The sequence below is a fragment of the Durio zibethinus genome, chromosome 23 (genome assembly GCF_047325235.1).
Source record: "Durio zibethinus cultivar Kanyao isolate XHJ-2024 chromosome 23, ASM4732523v1, whole genome shotgun sequence".
Lineage (NCBI taxonomy): Eukaryota > Viridiplantae > Streptophyta > Magnoliopsida > Malvales > Malvaceae > Durio > Durio zibethinus.
Window position 1 is genome coordinate 2,789,208 of NC_143184.1, and position 20,732 is coordinate 2,809,939.

The following is a 20,732-nucleotide window of genomic DNA, read 5'->3' on the forward strand; positions in this document are numbered from 1 at the left end:
TACTCAGATATATCACACGGTATAATTCAATCAATATATATTTATATGACGAATCGATTTTGTCATAAATCGATAATATATCTGTTGATATGCAAGCAAATCAATGTATATCGAATAATACATATGATAAATTTTAATGCACTTGCAATAAATTTGAGTTAGACCCAATTAAAATTTAATCATTTCAATTATAAAAAAATATAATTTGAATAATTTGTTGATAAAAATTTTGTAAACGCATCTTCTAAAGGTTTTTAATTTAAATAAAACAAAATTTTCATACTTTTAGTTACTAAATTAATATGAAAAATACAAGAAATTTTTTTATTAAAAATCTATACTGTTAATGAACATGTTAAAAGTTTGAAAAATAACCAAATTTTTTATTTATGTCACATAATTATTCAATCCTATTAATATGCATATTATTATTTTTAGTTTATTATATATATATATATGTTATTTATACTTAATTTTAAAGCTATATTTCATATTTCACGATATGATATTATACTTTAAACGCGTTTCTTAAAAATAAAATTTTGATTCTCGATATATTAATATCTATATATTATTGATAATATTAACCAACGTCTTGCCTTCAAGTGTTAATTTTAAATTAGAAGTGCTGAATCCAAATTACATAAGAGTAAGATTCAAATTTTTAATATGTTCAATTGACAATAAGTAATAAACAATAATTAAGACAATAATATTTAAAATTTTCTACACTTAGTCTCTGATTTTTCCTTTTGTAAACTTAACATTTCAAATAACTTTATTTTAAAAAAAGTAACTTTATTATAAATTAAATATTAATAATTCAACTAATTACCAACATTGATGGTCGACTCAGAAAGCTTTGTCCATTTTCTTGAAAAAAACGCATTATAAATGAAGATTACATTATTATTGACCAAGATTTGGTCTTCCTCTCGGTCTTGGCCTTGTCCTTTCTTGCCAACTGATAATTCTAAAAACTCCAAAATTTTGACTACCTGGTTGCTTCAAGGCCAACAAGATCAACGGTCAGGGATTAATCATACTGCAACTTCGCAATTCAGGCCGTTCAACGGGTACCGACAGATGTGGGTCCTCATTCAATTAGCTTCCCGTTTACGCTATCCGAGGCCACAGCATATCATTTCATGTGTGACGGTCTAAATTTTAGTTGACAATTATACCCATGTTTTCTAGCCCTCATAGACCCATAATTGCAAACAAAGTATGGGCATTAAAGGGAATGCGATATTAATGGTGTCAAAAGAGGGCGTTACATCATTCTTTTAAACCCCAATGAAAGGCCACGTGTGACGGATACGTATCAAAAAGAGCCAGACACTTCGGTACGCAAGGAGAAAGAGTTGTCTCCATCATCTACATAGACATTGCATGAAACGGAAACGTGTCGAGACGACAGGCGATGGTTCATATACGTTTTGGTGTTTTCCAAAGGGGTTTAGATACGGCGGATTTAAGCCATGCTGGGTGTTGTTTTATCTAACGCATTTTTAAGCCTAAAAGCAGTGTAGGGAGGGGGGTGGGGGGGGAAGGCATGGGTGCATGGGTCTCATGTGCAACCGCTGCAAAGCCACCCGACACCATCCGTCCACACGAAAATTTCTCAATTTTTCACGCTCCTCCCTCCCAACTACCGAGTAACCTCACAGGCTGGTAGCTCAACCTGAAATTTCTCAATTTTTTGGTGTGTGCGGTTTAATTTTATCTCCTTAGAGTTGGCAGGCATGCTAATGATTGATCATTTATTTATTTTCTAACAACCTCAAATGTAGATTAAATGAAATTTACATATAAAAAGGATATTCCTTGGAACATTTCTTGGTTGGGAATGAAAATGAAAAGGCTTATAGAAATTTTTTGAAAGTGACATAAAACTAGTAATAAAAACGTTAATAATGATAGAAGAACTAGCATCATTTTTGTTCATTACTTCACTCAATCAAATGAGGTCAACAAGTGAACATTCTTCTTGCAAATTCTTTTTAAATCTATGAATTACTCATTTATATATTTCACAAATATTTTGTGCTCTTGAAATGTCATCCTCACGTTGAGAAATTTTTATCAGTTCACACTCCAAATTGGGCTTTAATAAAGAAATAATATCGTCATCGAGGGTTTACTTGCATAGGCTAGAACTAGGTCAACCCAATTTTTAAGCACTGTCTTGTTCGTTTTGTGCAGCATTGATCCCGACAAAAATCGTCAGCGAGTAAGCACACGAATGCACGATCCCAGGGAATTAGAGCGTGTTTGCAGGCGGCGCAAGTACCATAAGAAAAAAAATTCTATGTGCAGAATTCTTACATAAATATATAAATAAAGAATTTCAGTTATAAGGTCCTATTTCTTACTATAACGGTTATTTAATTTTCTCGCTGCCGAAGCTCTTCCGCCCCTATATAAATAGCAGACAGACTCATACTTTTTACGCCACAAAATTAAAAAGCCCGAAACCTTTTTCATTTTGCCCTGTGCTTTGGTGTGCGAGCTTCTTTCAATTCTCAAAGTACTAGCTAGCTACCCAACACATGAGGAGTGACATAGAGGGTGTCTGGGTCTTTGCCCTTGCATCCAAATGCCAAGCTTTTTCTCAAGAAAACATTGCATGGTCCATTTTGATCATTACTCTTGCCTGGCTAGTTATGACCCTAGTCTACTGGGCTCACCCCGGTGGTCCGGCTTGGGGCAAATATAGCTTCAAAAAGTATTCCTCTCTTTCTGTCGCTAACAAGCGAATTCCAGGGCCAAGAGGTTTGCCTCTAATTGGCAGCATGAACCTCATGGCCAGCCCCCTTTCTCACCACAGGATTGCAGCCGCTGCTGAAACATGCAAAGCCAAGAGGCTCATGGCCTTTAGCCTTGGTGATACTCGTGTTATTGTCACGTGCAATCCAGATGTAGCAAGAGAGATTCTTAACAGCTCTGTATTTGCTGATCGTCCAGTGAAAGAGTCGGCTTATAGCTTGATGTTCAACAGAGCAATTGGTTTCGCTCCTTATGGAGTTTACTGGAGAACCCTTAGGAGGATCGCGGCTGCACACCTTTTCTGTCCTAAGCAAATCAAAGGTGCAGAAGATCAGAGACGCGTGATTGCCTCTGAAATGTTCACCTTGTTTGTTCACCATAACCAAAGCTTTCACGTACGCGAAGTGCTCAAACGAGCTTCTCTAAACAACATGATGGTCTCAATATTCGGACGAAAGTATAAGTTGGATTCCACCAATAATGAAGTTGAAGAGCTTCGAGCTTTAGTTGATGAAGGATACGATTTACTGGGAACATTAAATTGGTCTGACCATCTTCCTTGGCTATCATATTTTGACCCTCAAAAAATCAGAGTTAGATGCTCAAACCTTGTACCTAAAGTTAACTGCTTTGTCACCCGAATTATATCCGAACACAAGGCTCAAACAAACGGGAAAACTCAAGATTTCGTTGACGTTTTACTTTCTCTCCAAGGTGCCGATAAATTATCAGACTCCGATATAATCGCCGTTTTGTGGGTAAGCTATCCAATTGTACTTTTGTTCTTATAATTACTGTGGCTCAAATGTTTAATATTTTTTAGTCCAAAAATGTTTCTCGTTTAAGAAAGGTGTAAAAGAAATGAAGTCTACTGTATGACAAATCAAATAATAGTATTTCTGTTACTGAGTTTGGGGGTACTAAATACTGTCATTTGTTTATTGATAATTTATTTTTGTGTAGGAAATGATATTCAGGGGAACTGATACCGTTGCGGTCCTGATCGAGTGGATACTAGCCAGGATTGTGCTTCATCCTGATGTCCAGTCAACGGTCCATGATGAGCTGGACAAGGTTGTTGGCAGATCAAGAGCCGTCGATGAGTCTGATGTAATGAACTTGATTTATCTTCCGGCTGTGATCAAGGAGGTTCTGAGGCTTCATCCACCGGGCCCATTACTCTCCTGGGCCCGCCTAGCTATCACTGATACAACTATTGATGGGTATCACGTGTCAGAGGGGACCACCGCAATGGTGAACATGTGGGCCATCACAAGGGACCCCAAAGTGTGGGCGGACCCACTTGAATTTATGCCCGACAGATTTGTGACTAGAGAGGTTGAGGTGGAGTTTTCTGTTCTTGGTTCGGACCTTAGGCTCGCTCCATTCGGTTCGGGCAGGCGGACATGCCCGGGCAAGAACTTGGGGTTGACCACCGTCACCTTCTGGGTTGCATCCCTGTTGCACGAGTTCGAATGGCTACCGTCCGATCAGAATACTGTTGACTTATCCGAGGTTCTAAGGCTGTCTTGTGAGATGGCCAATCCTTTGAGTGTTAAAGTTCGCCCCAGGCGTAGGTGAAGCCTATCTCACTAGGGTCACTGCTACCATTGTCACATAGGAAAATGAGATTAAGAAAGCGAATATGGAATAGTAGTAGTTTTATGCAAGGGGGTCTGAAAATCTAAACCTTTGATAATGTTATCTTGGTCGTGTCTCTTAGAGTGTCAGGTTTTTAGTTGTTTTAAACGCTGTAAATACGGTGAGAGAGTAACTCTAGTTCCCCAGTATTATTACTCTCCTCCTTCTATCCCCCCCCCCCCCCCCCCCCTTTTTAATGCGTTGTTAATAATCTATTTTTACTATTATATTGAATGAATTAATTATTAATGCGCCTTTTGCATGGTTTTTAGACAACTAATTATGCTTAACATTTGCCACTCTCCAATCTTTCGTGAAAATGGCTAAAAAATGCATAGATCAATGAAGAAGGAGAGTTGAAACTAATTAATGATAAAATTTTTGTTGTGGGTGTCATCAGTTTTATAATATGTTAATAAAATATTAAAATTTTAATTTTAATTATCAAAGTTTAATATATGATAATTAACCTCAAGTGCAAAAAAATGTTTGTTGTGCTTATTGTTATAGTATATGGTAAAGATTAAATTTTGATTAAGTACAAGTTCAATGGATCAAGTTTTTTTTTATACTTTCACAAGCAAATATTCACAATGCCAAAACCATTTAATTGCTTATAAAAGATAGCATTTGCTAATAATAATATTATATTACTGGTATTTTCAATAAATTGACAGGTATCTATAGATATGGTTTCAAATTTGAAAATTTCAATACTTGATATTGATATACGAAAATCTTAACAAATATTTTGGAATTGATGTTATTAAATGACAATATTTTTGCTACTATGGGCTATGCTCATTTACTCTTGAGTGTATTTGGAGAATCTCAATAAAATTTTCTATATAATTAAAATGAAAATTGTTACGCGAATATCACTAAGATATAAGGACTTGGAGTCCCTGTCATGGAAGAATAAATTTTGAAGTGACAACATAATATTCGTTGTGAAACTAGTTTTATTTGCAAAACCTGAATTGGTTTTTCAAAAATTCGACCTGAAGCTGAAATGAAGCAGAGTTGAAGCTATCTGAGAGTACTATATTGCTCTGTCTAGGCCATTTTCTTGTAATATTATCAAAAGATTTAAGAAAAAAATAAGTAATAAAATTAGAAAAGACAAACGGTCATCACATTTTAGAGCTGTCCTCATTATTGATTAAAAATCTGAACAAATCCAAGACCGAATGCATCGTGATAAAATCTTGGCGTATGGTATCGAAATATACCATTTTTGTTTGAACTTTTGTGCAGATCTATGCATTCTCTTTTTCGCTTTCAGAAATCTTCTATCACATGCCTTCATTTAGCCTTATTTCCCTTTTGTTTTCATTGTAGTATTAATAATAAATACTAGCATGGCATTCGATTTAGCGTGAAAAAGAAAAAAAAAAAAAAGAGAAATCATATAGTTGAACGACGTATCTGTAAAATTAATATAAGATAGTGCTTTTTGCTTTATTAGGCCAAAATTTGAAGGGAAAGAGAGCTGTTTTAGCAGAAATTTTCACGGGTCTCGGGAGTCAGGTGCCCTGTGAGGAAGGTGGGTGAAGCATTAAGATGAGATACTAAAAAAACCAAACTTGAAGTTGAAAATAAGCGCCCAAGAGACAAGAGTTTACCTCATATATCATGTAAGTTAGCTCCTGTAATCAGTAATCACTTTGGCTATTCCTGGGATTAAATTCCAACAGACAGCCTGTGGATGAGCGTCAACAGTAGTGTAATCCAGCTTGCTAAAACCCAGCACGTTTGTGAACTCTAAAGGGCCCAGCCATGGTGGCTGGTCTCCGGTAAGAATCCAAAACATTAAATATCATGTTCTAACTTTTTAGGAAAGAAGATGAACATCGAAATGACATTTTTAATCCCCATCATCAGATGATGGTGAAGGAGATATCAATGTTTATAGTTTGTCCCCAAAATTTCCTTTTTATATTAATAAATAAATAGTTTTTCTTCATAAGATCATTTGGTGTTACAAGCTATTATATAACTTGGAAATATTCACATTCTTGAGTTGAGAACCATGAAAAATTGGATCATATAATCTATAATTTTTTTAAAATTTATTTTACATAATCAATTTTTATCTGGAGCCATTCCAACCTGACCCTAGAAGGGGCTTTCCCAGTTCATGCCTAGAATCTTTTGGACCACAACAAAATCTTTCCCCATTTAACTGCTTGATAGGACAGGACAGAGAGGCAAGATTAACTTTGTTTATTTAGTTGAAAATATAAAGAAAATTACATCATGTGATGGATGCGTGATTTAAGTAGCTAATACTCATTAGTATATATATATATATTTACATAAGTTATTATTTAGCCCCCAAATAAACAATTTTCTTTAAGTACAAAGCCGGTCTCAAATATTACTCTATATTTCTTTTTTAATCATATATATCCCCTAATTTTTAGACTATAAAAAAAAATGATCAAGTTAAGCATAATGGTACCATCTAAAATTTGCTCTTTTTAGGCTTTACTTCTTAACCTCTATCATATCTTGATGGTCACGTTATCAACATTTATATATAATTTAAATATGATTTTGAGATAAATAAATCACTTGTATAAATAATTACGTCACCTTATAAAATATAAAAAAGAGTTGGTAAGAATGATATGTAAATTACTCTAATCTTTTTTTAATTCGTTTTTTTTTTATTTTAAATATTTTACTAATTTGAGATCAGAATGTATTTCAAAATCTTAATTTTCATATTTCCTGATCTTTTTATATCTAATAAAATTGATAAAATCTTCAACTTAACTTTTAACAAAATCTACTTTCATCGAATCCAAAATTAACCTAATATATTTAATATAGTGAACAAAATATCAAAGTAATATCTCCCTTTTTCTCAGTCATAACTGATACCATCAACATATATAAGAGAATAGAAATATAAGTTTTTAAGTATTTGTAAATTACTGCAAGATGAACTCTTCATGATTAAGATCTCTTACATTAGCGGCGGATGTCAAAATCAACCGTCTTATATTACATTGGTAATGTTGACTTTATCATAAAACAAACCTTGAGTTACTGTGATGATAATCAATAAACATTGACACAATTTAGTCGAAAGAGTACAAGTGTTCAAATGACAGATTGTTGAGTCAAAAACATGATTAAAATTTGTTGATAACAATATGGCTATTACATCACCATTTAAAAGGCTATAGGTTTGGTATGAGTCATTGATGGTTTTAATGGGTAGAGTAATTAGTGCAAAGAAAATAATGGATTTGGTTCCTTTTCATCTTTGGTTTCTTGTGGATGCAAATTTTCCTAAAACTAAACCAGAAAACATTTAAATATAGCAGATATCTCTGCCTGCATCACATCATCCTACTCATTTTTCTTGACTGCTTGCAAGCTAAAAAAATCATCATCTTCCTCAACGGAGCAAATCCAAATTGAAATTTAAAAAAATTTAAAAATACCCAACTTATGACTATCTTGGAATCATTTCTATCGGAGGGGAGAAATTAATATCAGTCTGATCACAACTGTTTGGCCATTTTCTAATCATCCAGAGTGAAAAGAGTTAGAAGAGAAATGATAATTATAGTTAATTAAACAAAAGTAATTTTCCTGACATACCAAAATTACAGGGCCTGATTAATATATGCCAGAAAAGTGGGGCATCATCTTTTGGTTAAGGGAAATATCTAAACTTGGTGCATTTCAGTCGCCTAGGGCTTATGAATTTTCTTTTGCTTTTAGGGGTCAGATGGGATACTCAAAACATGAGGAAATCGCCGACAATAAAAGAAAGTTCAACAACAAAATCTTATGTGTACAATCCTGATAAGTTGCTGTCGCCCATTTGGGTCGTGGCAATTAAGACGGTTGAGAAGAACATATGGAGCCAATGACAGCGATCTGATGATAAATAACTCAAACCTTTCTCTTGATGAACCTGATAACGACTCCCTACCGGTTTCGATAACCTAATTAAACAATGTGAAAGATAGCGTCAACCATAGCCGCAAGAGACCCTCTCCAACCCCTTCCCTCGCCCTCTTATCTTCAGAAACAGACTGTGACCGGCAAAGAAATCCAATAACATGAAACAAAACACCATGACTGCCCGTTGTTTGGATATGCATGGAACAATTCAGCTTCAATCTCATTAATTAATTTGAATTGCCTACTTGTTAATCATGATAACAAAGTTTTTTTTCTTGTTAATTTCTTCGTTGATAAGTTAAAAGGATTGGTCTGATAATTGGATGCTTTATTTTAAGTTTCTAGGACCACTTGAGAGTGCTCAAACTGAGTTGAGATGCAACTACATATAATAATTTAATTTAATTTAATTATTTCTTTTCTTTCTAGTGGTTTGTCAACTGTTTATAGTTTTTAGTAATCTGTTTGAGCAGGAGCATAAATATCTTATTAATTATATACTATATTATGTCACCTGTACGAAGTATATGTATGAAATTGTATAAAGGAGACAGAGAGATTGAGGAATTATATTTGTCGGGCTGACAACAAAGGAACTAATGAATTATTCATCATTTATTATCAAACTATTTGTTCACAGATGATGCGATTGCTTGAAAAACCCTAACAAAACAAGCTTTTGGCCAGGATGAAATTATGTATTCTATGGGGCCTATAAAATTTTGTGTTTTCCCCCCTGAAATTTATTTGCAATAATAGTACTACTAGTATAAGAAGAAAAAGGTGAGGGCATCACATCACTAACCTAATCCAGCAGACTAATTGTACTAATTAGCTTAGTATTTTTTTTGGCCAGTTACTATTTAGCTTAGCTTAGTACACGATCTAATGGATAAGGAAATTAATTGTACTAATTAGCCGGTTTGCTAAGTGAATTTATTTAGGCTTAATTTAGTATTGTTGTTGAAAGTAGAGTTTACATTTAAAAGATACTTTTGATTCAATTTCAATGCTAAATAATAAAAAAATATTATTTTTTAGTTTCAAAACTTGATTTTTCTAACTCAAACAAAAAAACTTATTAAAGATATTTTTACAATGAAAAAAATATGTTTAAAATAAAAAAATTGTTATATTATTTTTATATTTTTGATATTTTATTATTTTATAAATATTATTTAAACATTTCAATTACTAACTATACTTTTTCATAATAATATCAAACACATAATTTTTAATCGTACTTTTTAAACGCAATTTTCTCAAATTAAACTTATTTCAACCGGAATAATAATATTAAACTTAGACATAGATTATCATGAATTTTCCCATTTGTCTAGTTGTTGAAATAGCTTCTTCACAACATCTAATCTATATGCCAATTCGTGAGTGTAACATATCCCAGAAATCTCGCAGATAAAATGCTCAAATAATGCAAACTAACAATCTAAGATAATGTTCCAGCATCGGCTATCATACTAAGAGGTATTACTATATAAAACTAGACTAAAATAATCAAAAAAAGCTTTTAAATTTTATCCTTTTTTAAGATAAATTTTTATAATTTTATTACACTCAAATAAACCCTTAAATTTTAATTAACACCCAAGTAAAATTTTAATCTTTAATTTATATCCAAATAAATTTTAATTTTTAATATGTATTTAGATAAACTTTTAACATAAATCATTATTTTACTTGAAATAAAAATAATTAAAATATAAAAATTTATTTGAATACAATAATAATATAAAATTTTATTTAAAATAAAAGTAGAATAGTTTAAGAATTTTTTTTAATATTTTAGCTATGAAACTATGAAAAAGTTGAGTGAAAAAAGTGATAATCTTAGACTAATCAAAGCCTGAGATTCTATCAGCATAACTTTGATATGATTAAGATGGCTGGTTCCCTTCTTCTGCAATTAACCAAACACATCAGTTAATGCTTGTAAGATTTTTGTCAGAATTAATTAAAAACCTTTGTCCCAAATCAGTGTTTTCATTAACATTAATTCCATTTGTCCAATCCTTTCTATCAGTTTGATCCCATTAGTTGACATGTACAGACTATTGCAGATTTGCAGTTAGCGTTCTTTATTGCCCATGTGACTTGCCCTAGTTATTTTGTTTGTTTTCTACCAGTGATAAATAATTGTGGATGGGGAGAAATAATTGGTGTTTACTGTTTTCATAATTTATCAATCTTTTGCCAGTGAAATCAATATCTTTATACTATTTGTAAAACTATTTATCCACAAAAAAAAACAGGCACGGATTTGGACCCTTTGCTTTTTTGAGAGATTAGATTATTATTGTCATAACGTATCAATTTATGAATTTATCATTAGATATGAATTAGAAGAATTGTCATCAATTTATAAATTCATAAATTTATCATTAGATATAAATTAAAGAAGTTATCATCAATTTTTTTATTTAGATATGATTTATCACCTGAAACATATTTTAGTTTACGAAAATAGTTATTAGGTTCGAGAGTCGATTATACATGAAGAAAGTTATAGCAACCTCACAATGTCCATCAAAGAATGATACTAGTTTAATTTCAAATTATCCAAGCTTTGATCATTTTATTATTTACCAAATAATTTAATATTGAAAATTAATCTTAAAATTATCCCAATAATTTGATAGTAATTTAAGATAATTTTTTCACCTCAAGAGTATTCATGAAGACTAGTGTCCCACTTTAAAGAGGTTCCATCGTGGGATTTATTAATGTACTTTTATTCAAAAAAATTAGTAAAGCCTTCTAATAGTTTGATAGAACTAATTTCAAAGCAATCCTCCAATAGTTTAGATGATAAAAATTATTTTTTATTTATTTGAAAATGATTTTTTATTTTTATTGAAATGATTTTTTTTATTATTAATATTTTTTTGTAGAATTATTTTTTTCTTTTTTACTTTCAGAAATAAATTGGCAGAAATAACTTTTTAAAAAAATCAGAAAGAAATAATATATAAAAAATAAAGGAAATAAAATGGGTTAAAAATAAAATAAAATCAAATCAAATCAAAAAATAAAAATAAAATGAAAAAAGAAAAACCTGTGATCGGGTCAGGTCAGAACCATGGTCAACGTGCGGATCATTGTCAAGTCACCCTTAGTTCAAGGTTTTCCAAAACAGCGTCATTCTGAGTCGGTATAAATAGCACTTTTCAACATTTTTCTTTAGATGCCTTCTGCTTCCTCTCTCTCTACCCCAGCTTTTATCTACCTTCTCTCTAAAACTACTAAGAAATCAATCAGAGACTTCAACCGAAAACTGGGAATTCCATTGGTTTCTGGAAAAGTCACAAAAAAATACAACCGAAAATTAGAAATCCCATCGGTTTCTAAAAAATTGGTCGAAATTGGATCAAAAAATTCAACTAGTCGTCAAAAACTTCATAAAAAAACTCATGTTCTTAAAAAAAAAAAACCAAAAAAACCCAAAAATTCTAGAAAAAAAACCCATATTTCTTCAAATTTTCTTAGATTCCTCATAAACTTACTCAAATTATTCCCAGAACCTCTCAGAATCCTAATTCAAAACTTCAATCAACCTAAAATCAAACCTAAAAGCTCCAAATTGAACCCAAAATCCTAAAATTTCCAGAATATCCCTACTGTCCAAAATTTTCCAAGCTTTTCTCTTAAAAATTTTTTGTGTATCCGTTCTTTGTATAATCAATCTAATTTATAGGCGGGCTTAAGAATAATTTTAGAAAATGGACAGAATCAATCCCAGGCTTGAATCCTAGGATTGTATTCTGTCTAGCGTGATCTTTGGATCCAAAATTCCAACTGATCACATTGATATGATTATATGTTTGATCAAGAGAGTTTGATCCCAATTCCTTTTTTCCATCCACGTGCAAAATGGAACAAAAAAGTAAAGAAAAAAATGGAAAAAATAATAATATAATAATAAATAACAAATAATAGTATTAATAATAGTATACTATATTATAATATATATATATATATATACTATAATAACAAAATATAAAAAAGACTGACCTAATTAGGCCCGGACACAAATGGACCTAATTGGGCCTAGACACAAATGGGCCTAATTGGGCCTAGTTGGGCTTGAATACAAATGGGTATTTACAATTATCCCTCTTTACACATCTTTGTTAGATAGGGATGTTGCAAAGATCTAAACACCCACTCTATTCAAGTCGAATCAGGTACAATCTGTGAATCTAAAAAATAACCTGGACTAAGCCAAGATTAGGTGACCGAGACGAAACCATAAGTCAAGATGAAGTGACTAGGACCTAGTCAAGGTCAATAATAAATGACCAGGATAAAACTATAAATCATATGAAATGATCTAGACTGAGTCAAGATCGAGTGATTAAGATGAAACCACGAGTCAAAAATGAGCGACAAGATCGAGTTGAGGTTGAAAGTAAATAATCAGGATGAAACCACGAATCATAAGAAATAATCTGAACTAAAAAAAGATCAAGTGATCAGGATAAAATCACGAGTCAAAATAAAACAACTAAGACTGAGTCAAGGTCAACAATAAATGATCGGGACAAAGCCATTATAAGAAATAATCTGAATTGAGCTAAGATCAAGTGACTGGGATAAAATCAAGAGTCAAAATAAAATGACCAGAACTGAGTCGAGGTCAAAAATAAATGATTAGAGTAAAATCATGAATCATAAAAAATGATCTGAACTGAGCCAAGATTAGATAAGTGGATAATGCAAGTGCATGTCCTATCTAGAATGTAAATGAAATATTAATTGTGGTACTAAGGCTTCTGCATTCCATTTTTGTACATCTTTAGCAAAGAAACCATCTTTCATTACCTTGAATATTTATCTTTACCATACATTTTAGCGAAAAAACCATCCTTAATTAACCTGAATGCACATCTTTAGCAAAAAAACCATATTTTATCAATCTGAATGCACGCCTTTAGCAAAGAAACCATCTTTCATTAGCCTGAATATTTATCTTTATCCCCAAAAATACTATGGAAGCTATTTTGCTCTTATTTTGAAGGAGTTTATCTTCAATCTTTATCTCCTTTAATCCTTTAAAGTAACACACACTTCTTATAACTTTATTCAATTATTAATCATTATTTCAATTTCAAAGTGTGGGATGCAAGTTATGCACTTCTTCCATTTATGGCAAGGTAGAAGAGAAATGACAAATATATTGGCAATGTATAAAACTAAAAGAGCACAATAAGATGATTTTCATTTAATGAGATAATCAATAAATTACAAATGATGGTATAGAGATAAAAAGAGAATATTCAGGAGTGATTATTTGGGGTAGCAATGCCCCGAAACAAATGATTAAATAACCATGACAACAAATCTTGGATCTCTTCTAAAAACTCAATCAAAATACGATACCCCAACACTTCAAAGCTCTTTGAAATTCACTATCCCTGGTATACCTCCTTAAGTGATGCCATATTCTATTTGCTTTCATTTAATTCCAGCTACCTTTTAAGGTTATTAACCTGAACTCTTTTCTTTGGATCCAAGCTGCCCTTTCGAGTTTTCAACTTAAACTTTTTTTTGGGTCCGGTCGTCTTTTTTGGTTTTCAACTTGAACTTTTTCCTTTTTTATTTTTTTTAGGTTAAGCAAAGTATTTTTTCATGGCATCAAAATTAACAGAATTAAGAAGTTCATCTCCATTCATTTTTGCCAAGATTAAAGCTCATCCTACAAAGCTCTTTTAACCACATATGGTCCTTCCAATTTGAAGTCCATTTTTCCCTATCATCATACTGACTTGAAAGAATTCTTTTCGATACCAACTCTCTTTCTCAAAATTAATGAGGTCTGACATTTTTTTCATGAGCTTTCATCATTCTCTTTTGGTATAATTGGTCATGACAGAGTGTCATTAATCTCTTTTTATCAATGAAGTTTAATTGCTTATAGCACTCCTGAATCCATTCAGCTTATTCTAATCCCACTTCTTTTAAGACTTTTAGCAATGAAATTTCTACTTTTACTAGTAGTATAGCTTTTATTCCATAAACTAGGAAAAAAAAGTTACCCCAGTAGATGTGTGTATGAAAGTTTGATACGTATGTAGAGCGAAAGGTAATTTTTTGTACCAGTCCTTATATGTCTCAATCATATTCTCCAGAATGTTTTTGATGTTCTTGTTTGTAGCTTTCACTGCTTCATTCATTTTTGGGCGATATGGAGCTGAGTTGTAGTGTTCGATCTTAAATTAAACACATACTTCTTGCATCATCTTACTATTTAAATTATTTGCATTATCTGAGATGATTTTTTTCGAGAGCTCATATTTTTAAATTATTTTTCTTTTGATGAATTTGTAAACCATTGACCTTGTCACAGTTGTGAATGAGGCAGCTTCGACCTATTTAGTGAAGTAGTCAATCATCACAAAAATGAATCTATTCTTGTTTGAGGTTTTTGGCGTGATGAGACCAATGACATCCATCATCCACATAGAAAAGGGCTAAGGTGGCACTATAATATGTAAAACATTGGGTGAAGCATAGATCTTATTAGCATAAATATGGTATTTATGATATTTTCGAGTATAATTAGTACAATCTTTTTTCATTGTCAACCAGTAATATCAAGCTCACATGACCTGTCTTGTCATCATATGTTTATTTGTATGTACTCTACATATATCATTGTGAACTTCTTCAATAATCTTTTTGGCCTAAAAGGCACATACATAATGTAATAATACTTGATCCTTACCTTGTTTGTACATAATTTCTCTATCCAAAAAAATATCATAGCCAACTTTCTCAAGATTCTCTTATTATTTTCTATTGTTAGAAGTGGGTACTGTTGATTCTTTAGATCTCGATAATATCATGGTACCAAGGGCAGCCATCTTTTTCTTTTTCCAAGTTAGCACAATGGACTGGCATATCCTTGATATCTAATTTGATAGGCTAAATTTTAGTAGTATCACTAATCTGTACCATTAAGGCTAAGGTAGCCAAGGCATCTGCAATCTAATTTTTTTCACGAGACAAGTGTTCAAATTGAATTACTGGGAATTGTTTACACAGCTCTAAGATGTATTTGTGGTAAAAGATGAGTTTGGAATCCCTTGTTTCTCATTTACTTTTTAGTTGATAAATGACTATAGCTGAATCCCCAAACACCCTTAATGTTTTAATTTTTCTTTCCAAAACAGGATGTAGCCTCATAACACAAGGCTCATATTTAGCTACATTATTGATGTAATTGAAATTCAATCTTGTTATAATAGGATAATAATGTTCTATTAAAGATATTAAAATTGCTCCAATCCTATGTCCCATGATAGTGGCAATCCCATCAAAATATATCCTTCATATCTCTTCCTCATCATCATCTTCTTCTAACTCTAAGATGGTCATTAGTTCCTCATCTAAAAAATAAACTTTATGGGCTCATAATCATCAGTGATCCTATCTGTCAAAAATTTAGCAATGACACTTCCTGTGATTATTTTTTGACTTACATATACTATGTCATATTCAGAAAGTATCACCTACCATCTTGTAATTCTTGTTGATAATAATGGTTTTTCAAAGATGTATTTGATGGGATCCAGTTTAGCTATGAGCCAAGTCGTATGGTAAAGCATATATTGCTTGAGTTTTTTAGCTGTCCAAGCCAAAGCACAACACATTTTCTCTAGTGATGAATACTTGTACTCATACTCTATAAATTTCTTACTTTGGTAATAAATAGCTTTCTCTTTCTTAGCGAATTTATCTTGTTAGCACAGCACACATCCCATTGATCCCTCATGTATCACTATATATAGAATCAATGGCTTTCTCAGAACATGGGTGCTAATATTTGAGGGTTTGATAAGTACTGTTTAATCTTGTCGAAAGCTTCTTGACATTGTTCATTCCACTTCTTAGGATTATTCTTTCAAAGGAGTTTGAAAATGGGGTTGCATTTAAGACTGAGTTAAGAAATGAATCGAAAAATATAGTTTAATCTGCCTAAGAAGCCTCGAACCTCTCTTCGTGTGCTTAAAGGAGATAAATTTTAAATGGTTCAACTTTTATTCGAGTCAGGTTTTATCCCTCTTTTACTGACTATAAATCCCACTAACTTTTCTGACCTAGCTTTCAAATGTACATTTAACCAGATTCAATTTGAGCTAAAACTTTCTCAACCTCTCAAATAATTTTTTAAGGTTAATCACATAATCTTTTTTTTTTCAAGACTTGGTAATCATGTCATCCACATACATTTCAATCTCTTTATACATTATATGGTGGAAAAGGGTTACCATAGTTCTTTGATAGGTTGCTCTAATTTTTTCAATCCGAAGGCATGACCTTGTAGCAAAATATTTTCCATATAGTGATAAATGTGGTCTTTTCCATATCATCTCAGGCTATCTTTATCTAATTAAAACCAAAAAACCATTCATAAAAGAGAACACTGAATGCCAGGTTATATTGTCCACTAGTGTATTTATGTGAAGCAGAGAAAAATTATCTTTTGAACTAGCTTTGTTCAAATCTTGATAGTCTACACACATTCGTATCTTTTTATTATTCTTAAAAATATATACTATATTAGCTACCCATTCAGGATAATTAGCCACTTGCAGAAAGCCTGCATCAAATTACTTTTAAACTTTCTCTTTGATTTTTAACAGCATATCCAATTTCATTCTTCTTAATTTTTGTTGTACCGATTTGTATTATAGTTTTAATGGTAGTTTATCTCCACTATTTCAGTGCTGAGTTCAGGCATATCTTGGTAAGACCAGACAAATATATCCATAAACTCTCAGAACAAATCTTCGAACCGTTGTCGATCAACCACTGAGAATGAAGTACCAATCTTGACTTCTTTTTTATTTTCGGTATCACCCAAATTGATCAATTCAATAACTTTTTGATGAGGCTCAATGGATTTATCTTTCTATTCAATTAGCCTCATTAAATCCAAAAATAAAGTGTATTTCTTATAATCTTCTTCAATATCAAATTCATCACTATTAATTGAATTTTTAAAGTTAAACATCGAATCATTGTCATGATTATCTTCGCATTCATTTAGGGACCTAAAAGTTAATAGAATAGGAAATATTGGCAAAAAACTTTGATGGGGTAATGAATGGAATGGAAGAAATGAACAAAATACATGCTCCTACTTTTATTGATGTAATGAAAAATAAAAGGCCCAAACATAAGAGTTTATCCCAATGCTTTTAGGCATAAGTAGTTAGGAGATGTGATTACATTGAAAAAAATAAAAAATAATGGGTATCTGGATGACCCTCTAATTCATAATTCATATCTCGACGGGAAAGAGAAAACCAAAGCTTTCTCATTTCAACTTTCATTATCCACCATATGAATGGATAGCTCGGGGAAAGCTTTATCCCATTTTGATTCTTTTTTTGTGTCCTCTTCAGCTTCATGGTGCATGTATCCTCAAAGAATGAAAGTTTTATTCAAATGAGAAAAAATCATTGGTTCGTTATTTACCTTTCTATTGTTGTTCTGCCACTCATCTATCTCATAACCCAATCCTGATATGTAGCTGTGATCCTCTATCTTAGGAAGCTCTATTATCCTTTAAAGGCTTTTACCTAAGCTGAACCTGATACTTCAACCCTTGTTAACCATCTGATTGATCACAATCTGATTGAATTTAAGTTCTTATCCCACTGCTTTGGTAGGTTTAAAAGATAGGTAAAAGCATTCCAATGATTTTTTTGTTGCTTTCACATATGGGACATTTATGGGTTGAGTCACCAATAAATTTTTTTTTCTAGCCACAATCACCAATGAAGAAGAGACAGCACATACTTTATGGATCCATGGTCTTTTTAATAAACAACTATATGATGTAAAGATATTCATGACTTAAAATTTTATGATGAATACACACAATCCAATCTATATAGGTAACTTAACATCTCTCAAGACCTCTCGTCTAGTCTTGTTAAATGCTTGAACCACCATCTGACTATTTCGGATACTAGACATATCAAATGGTAACTTGGCTAAAGTGGACACAGGCATGACATTAATAGTTGATCCATTATCAATAAAGATCTTAGCTACTATGTGATATTTACATTTAACAGTGATGTGCAACACCTTGGTGTTATTTCTACGCTTAAGTAGAATCTCATCATCGCAAAAAAAAAAATATGATGTGGCACCATTAGACTCTTTGCCAAGTGATTCACATACTTCATATATACATTATGGGCTACATAAGCCTGATTTAATACTTTTAATAAGGTATTGTGATGTGGTTCAGAGTTTAAGAGTAGTGATAGTAAAGAAATTCTAGTTGGTATCTTATTTAGTTGCTCTATCATAGAATATTCACTGTGCTTAACTAACTTAAAAAACTTGCAGGCCTTTTTTTTAGGCACGAACTTTGAGGTATCTTTTTTTGGAGTCTACGATTCAATTTTTTTTTTTTCAAAGTTGCCAGAGTGTAACATCTTTCATTTTTAGTTATGACTCATTATTTTTTTTCTTATGTGCTCTTTTGAAAGATTCACCTCCTTCAAGCTTACCATTTTTTATGACATTTTTGATGATCTTTCCCAAAATCATCATATCAGTAAAATTTTTAGTCATATTTTTTATCATTCTCTCATAATAGGGTGACTTTAGAGTGCTCACAAATAATAACATAGTTTCTTTTTCTGTTAAAAAAAGTTATACGTGGGTAGCTACATCTCGCCACTTTTGGACATATTACTTTAAAGATTCAGATGCCTTCTCTTTCATTGTTTGTAGAAAAAGATAATCGAAGCCCGTGTCAATGATATGATGATATTGATTAATAAAAGATCAAGTCGAATCCTTCTATGTCTTTATGCGAGTCTTATCTAACTGAACATACCACTTTGTTATAGATCCAGTTAAGCTGTTTTGATACATATGCATAAATAGCTTCTCATTACTAGCATGTATCGTTATTTTATGATAGTACATGGTGATATGTGTGATAAGACACTTAGTATCATCATTCTTCTCAAACTCTTATACTTTAAACTTAGGTGGCCTCACCACGTCTGGTACTAAGCAAAGTCCCACTGTATCCATGGATCTATAAAAGTCAATTTCTTCTACAGCCCTTAATTTTTCTTCCAGCTTATTCATTGCCTGATCAGTCTTAGAATTCTTCAAAAGCATAGCTATCTGTAGCTTTTTTTTCTCCTTTGCATCATTCAAAGTAGGGAGCTGAATGGGCTCAGTTGTCTTTTCGATGAAAATAGGATTATCATAACTCTGGATATTTTCATGACTGGGTGCATAAGTCATTCTCGAATAATTGTATTTTGAAAAAACTGCCTGTTGAGGTTGGAATATTAGGCCAGTTTGAGTTTGTTATCGATCGAAGCCTGGAGGATATACTGATTCAGTAACTTTTTGTGAAGTATTTTTTTTCCATTGATTTTCTTTTATTTACTTTTTCTAAGGCTTCTAGAATCTTGCTTAACTTTATTTTTAATGCTTTTTGAGCTTTTTCTATCCTTTCAAGGTGACTTATATTGTCTTGTTCCATCTTTTTAGCTCAAGCACGGATATTATATGGATGTGTAGCTATTTTTACACCTTAGTACCACAATTGAAGATCCAATGATGATGTTATGATAATGAATGAGTGTGATGCAAATGCATAAAAAAAAAAAAAGAAACGAAAATATTTGCCCCTGTAAAAAAATTTAATAAAAGAAAATTTTCATTTATTCCACAAGAGTTTGTTTTACATCAAATCTAATATTGTCCCTTTATAAAAGTATTTAACTTGCTCATACTGATCTTTAACCTCTTAAAGAAGTTTAGCAGCCTCTGTTGATGCTTCCCTACTAGTGTAACCAAAGCTTTTAGTGCCTTAGTCTTTTTGCCATCTCATATGTTTTGATCATGGCCTTGTTTATCTGAGCTGTAAGGTGCTCTATGTATCTTTATCTTTTCAATCCTTTTCTTTTGTCGCACTAAACCTGATAGGATAACTCTCTATGTCTTTCGATAAGGGTTCTGACATGATTTTTTTGTTCATTCAACTTCATTGTTAGAGTCAAAATGTAATATGCAAGCATTTAATTCTCATTTTCAACCTCTACAAAGTCATCTTCCATTTGGGTACACTTTTTTTCAACTTTTCATTCTTATGAGCCAGATATATGTTGTTTATTTCTTTGGCTTGCACCTGTACATGCAACCTCTTATGTTCTTGTCACAGCTCCTTGTAGACACTCTAATCGATCTAGGCCCAAGCCCATTTAGGCGTAGTTCAATAAGGTCCAGGCCTAAGCCTAAATTAATGAGGCTTGACTCAATAAGATCCAGTTAGTAGGCCCAATTGGCCTTTTTTTAATTCTTTTAATTTTTATTTTATTTTATTATTT

The 20,732-nt window shown here is 32.0% G+C and overlaps 1 protein-coding gene across 1 annotated transcript; it reads left to right on the top strand.

Moving 5' to 3' along the window:
* Positions 1-2,462: 2,462 nt before the first annotated feature.
* Positions 2,463-4,350, top strand: LOC111313350 (cytochrome P450 78A9-like). The gene is made up of 2 exons (XM_022914015.2): positions 2,463-3,527; positions 3,733-4,350. The coding sequence occupies exons 1-2, from the start codon at positions 2,553-2,555 to the stop codon at positions 4,348-4,350; spliced, it is 1,593 nt and encodes a 530-aa protein (XP_022769750.1). The 5' UTR covers positions 2,463-2,552.
* Positions 4,351-20,732: the final 16,382 nt, after the last annotated feature.